The sequence below is a fragment of the Lactuca serriola genome, chromosome 8 (genome assembly GCF_051521515.1).
Source record: "Lactuca serriola cultivar US96UC23 chromosome 8, Lser_US96UC23_V15, whole genome shotgun sequence".
NCBI lineage: Eukaryota > Viridiplantae > Streptophyta > Magnoliopsida > Asterales > Asteraceae > Lactuca > Lactuca serriola.
Genome location: NC_136415.1, coordinates 128,514,397 through 128,517,520, shown reverse-complemented (window position 1 = coordinate 128,517,520; position 3,124 = coordinate 128,514,397). Strand labels below are relative to the sequence as shown.

At 39.2% G+C, this 3,124-nt stretch overlaps 1 protein-coding gene across 4 annotated transcripts; it reads left to right on the top strand.

The window, feature by feature from the left end:
• Nucleotides 1–392: 392 nt before the first annotated feature.
• EMB1513 (copper ion transmembrane transporter) lies at nt 393–2,811 on the top strand. 4 transcript variants are annotated; one of them, XM_079015276.1, is made up of 2 exons: nt 393–1,440; nt 2,374–2,811. In XM_079015276.1, the coding sequence occupies exon 1, from the start codon at nt 426–428 to the stop codon at nt 1,437–1,439; it is 1,014 nt and encodes a 337-aa protein (XP_078871402.1). In that variant the 5' UTR covers nt 393–425; the 3' UTR covers nt 1,440; nt 2,374–2,811. The 4 variants fall into 4 exon arrangements, with proteins under 4 accessions (XP_078871402.1, XP_078871404.1, XP_078871405.1 ...); XM_079015278.1 differs by lacking the exon at nt 2,374–2,811 and adding an exon at nt 1,631–2,283; XM_079015279.1 differs by lacking the exon at nt 2,374–2,811 and adding an exon at nt 1,587–2,283.
• Nucleotides 2,812–3,124: the final 313 nt, after the last annotated feature.

Genomic DNA, 3,124 nt, shown 5'->3' with positions numbered 1-3,124 from the left:
CTCGCCATGCCAAGTTCAGAAGCCTAATTTGGTGACTGACTGCCAAGTTCTCTCCTCTTTGACTTCTTCTTCGCCCTTTTCTTCTCCTCTACTCGACAACCCATCCCCTCTCTTTTTCTTCCTCCCTTCTTCCGACAACCCATCCCCTCTCTTTTTCTTCCTCCCTTCTTCCCACTTTCTTCCTTAATGGAGTTGAGGTGGAACTTGATGAGCTCAACACCCCTCCCCTCAACCTTAAAGATTAAACCTATGATCTTTTGTGAACATCCATGACCATTTATATGGTTTACTCTTGTAACTCTATTACCCGTTATTCCATTGAAAATTGTTGTAACCGAAGGGATCATTATCATCAATCAGACAAGAGTATGGGGACCATATGTTGCAAATTCTGGACCATAATTCTTTTATCTCAATCCTAGAAAATGGAAATCCGGCTGTTCTCTCTTCAGAGACCTTCCGCTGCCATGTCGCCGCCGATTCTTCAGATGCATCTATCAATCAATACACCTGCGTCATCCCTCTTATCCTTCTCATCCCAGATTGTGTCTGACCCCACCCACTTATTCCTCACATCCAGTTTCTCTCGTCTCTCAATTGCTAAACCACCCCCATCAACGACAATTCGCATGGGCGGAGGTCCAAGAACATTCCCCGGCGGCGTTTCCAAGTGGCAGTGGAAACGGATGCAAGCAAAGAAGGCCAAACAACTCCTCCGAGCTCGGCTCGCCCGTGAACGCCAGGTTTACGAAATGCGAAAAAGGGCTGAGCTAAGCGCCGCCATTTCGGAGCTCGAACGGCCGTGGGAAGTCGTAGAGAAAGCCCCGAAGTTGTTCTCCACTAGCGCCGATGAGCAATTGAAGGTTTTGGCTGACCGGTTTCAGAAACCGGGTGGGTTCGATTTATGGTCCGAGAAAGATGGACCCCAGTTGTTTGAAACTGTAGATGGTATTCCTTCCGCTAGGTTTTTCCCAAAAGGGGTTGTTCATAGCATCAAACCATACGGAAGAATCACTGATGGGTATTCGCCTGAAGAACCCGATTTGGTTCATAGAGATGAACAGAATGAGAAATCCAGGAAATTTGAGAAAAACAATACAGGTATTGGGTATCCCTTTCCGGATGATGATTCGGGTTTGATTCTCAGAAATGGGCATGACGAGAGTTCAACAAACGCAAATGCGAAATCCACGAAAAAGGATAGTAGAAGGAGAATTCGTACAGGGTTGGATTCGGGTCGAGATGGAGTCAATCAGAAAGATAGTGGGAGTATTTGGAGAAAAGATAGAAAGAGGGGAAATGGTAGAACAGAACACTCTGCTTCAAATTCAGAAGTGTTTGATATGAGTTTGCAAGATGATGGAAGCTATGGAATTTTAAAAGAGGAAATGAAGATTACAAAGAATAGACAAGAGCATAGAGGAAATGAAATCTGTTGAGGTAAACTAAACCACAATTCAATGTTTCTGTCATACTGGTACATATGTTCATTAAACTTGTATTTATCTATCTATTTATAAATGCATTTTAATGTTTAATCATGAAACTTATCCATCTACATATTCCTTTTAACATCGAAGAAACAGTTACATATAAAGACTTAACATCGTCTTGGTGAATTGGAAATCAGTAATGAAGCAAATATAGAAGATGAGACAAAGCCATGGACAAGAACATATAGGTGTAGAGTATTGATAGGGAGTGGTGCGGTAGAGGGAGCACGGTTTTGCCACATAAGCAGCGAACACCGCCCCCAACCGCCCCCAGGGTGCGGTTTGAGTGCGGTTCGAACCGCAGTGCGGCAAAAAATGACCGCAGCTTGTGATTGGGTGGGAATAATTTGACTAGCTTGTGATTGGTTGGGGAGAAATTAAAGTTTTTATTTAAATTAATTTTTTTTTTAAATAAAGTGTGGCACCACTCCTTGGGTGTGGCAAAGAACCGCACTTTTGTGGTAAAATTGACGTGACGTTTACGTGGCAACGAAAGGAGTGCGGTTTCGGTGGCACCACCTTGTAGGTAAATGAAGTTAGACCAGATGTTTGTAACACTAAAAAATGGCCCAAAATTTGGGGAATGATGAAAAGACCTTGTATAGTAGTGAAGCTATGATGACATCAAAAGCCAGTGGATTGAATGACGCAAGTCAACTCCAATAGTGATTCTCAAGTCAACTCCAATAGTGATTCTCAACATCCATTGAGTGCCTTGTTCATAGTCAAATACTTTTAAGAGGAAAAGTCAAATTGCAATTAAATTCAATGATGAAAATCAATGCTGTCACACTAACTCCATTTTAACTTTTAAGCATGAAATCAGTAATTAACAATATACATATAATTTTAATATATTTCTGCATGCTTGTTGTAACAGTACAATAGTAAGAATCAAAGTGAGATCATAGGAGTCTTCTATGATTTGAAATCACGATGAAGTACTAGTCATAATCGATTTGACGCAAACAGTAGGAAAATTGAATTTGAATAGCTTGATGTACACGAGCAATCATTGTATTTGGAATCATTCGACTGTGACAATAGGATTTTTCTGGTCCTTCAAGAGTGAAGATTGAACAGCAAGACTCATATGCATATGTTCTTCATATCAATGTTTATGTTCTGCAAGTACAAGTTCTTTTCAGGGAATTTTTATACAGAATTCTCTGCGTAGAATCTTCATAAAAGTATGACACTGTCTTGTAAAACAAATAAGTATTGTATGAAATATCTGGGGTGATATAAATTTCGCTGTCTTGTAAAACAAATAAGTATTGTATGAAATATCTGGGGTAATATAAATTAATGATTAAAATATGAACAATTATTCATGGTTGTTACTATATGTAACTCTTCAATTCATATAAAAAATCAAACTTGCACGTTTAAAACATAGTCGGTATGTTATTTAGGTCTGACAATGAAGCGCGTTTTGACCTTGATACGATCCAAACCCTTAAAAAGTATATGAGTTTGGAACATAGTTTTTTTTATTCATTTACTTGTTAACGATCTGTATTCGCTTACCCTTTTATTAAAAGGGTCGGGTATGGATCATCACCGATTCGATTCATTTATAACATGTCCCGTATAAATTTTAGAATTATACGTTTATATTTTATTATATC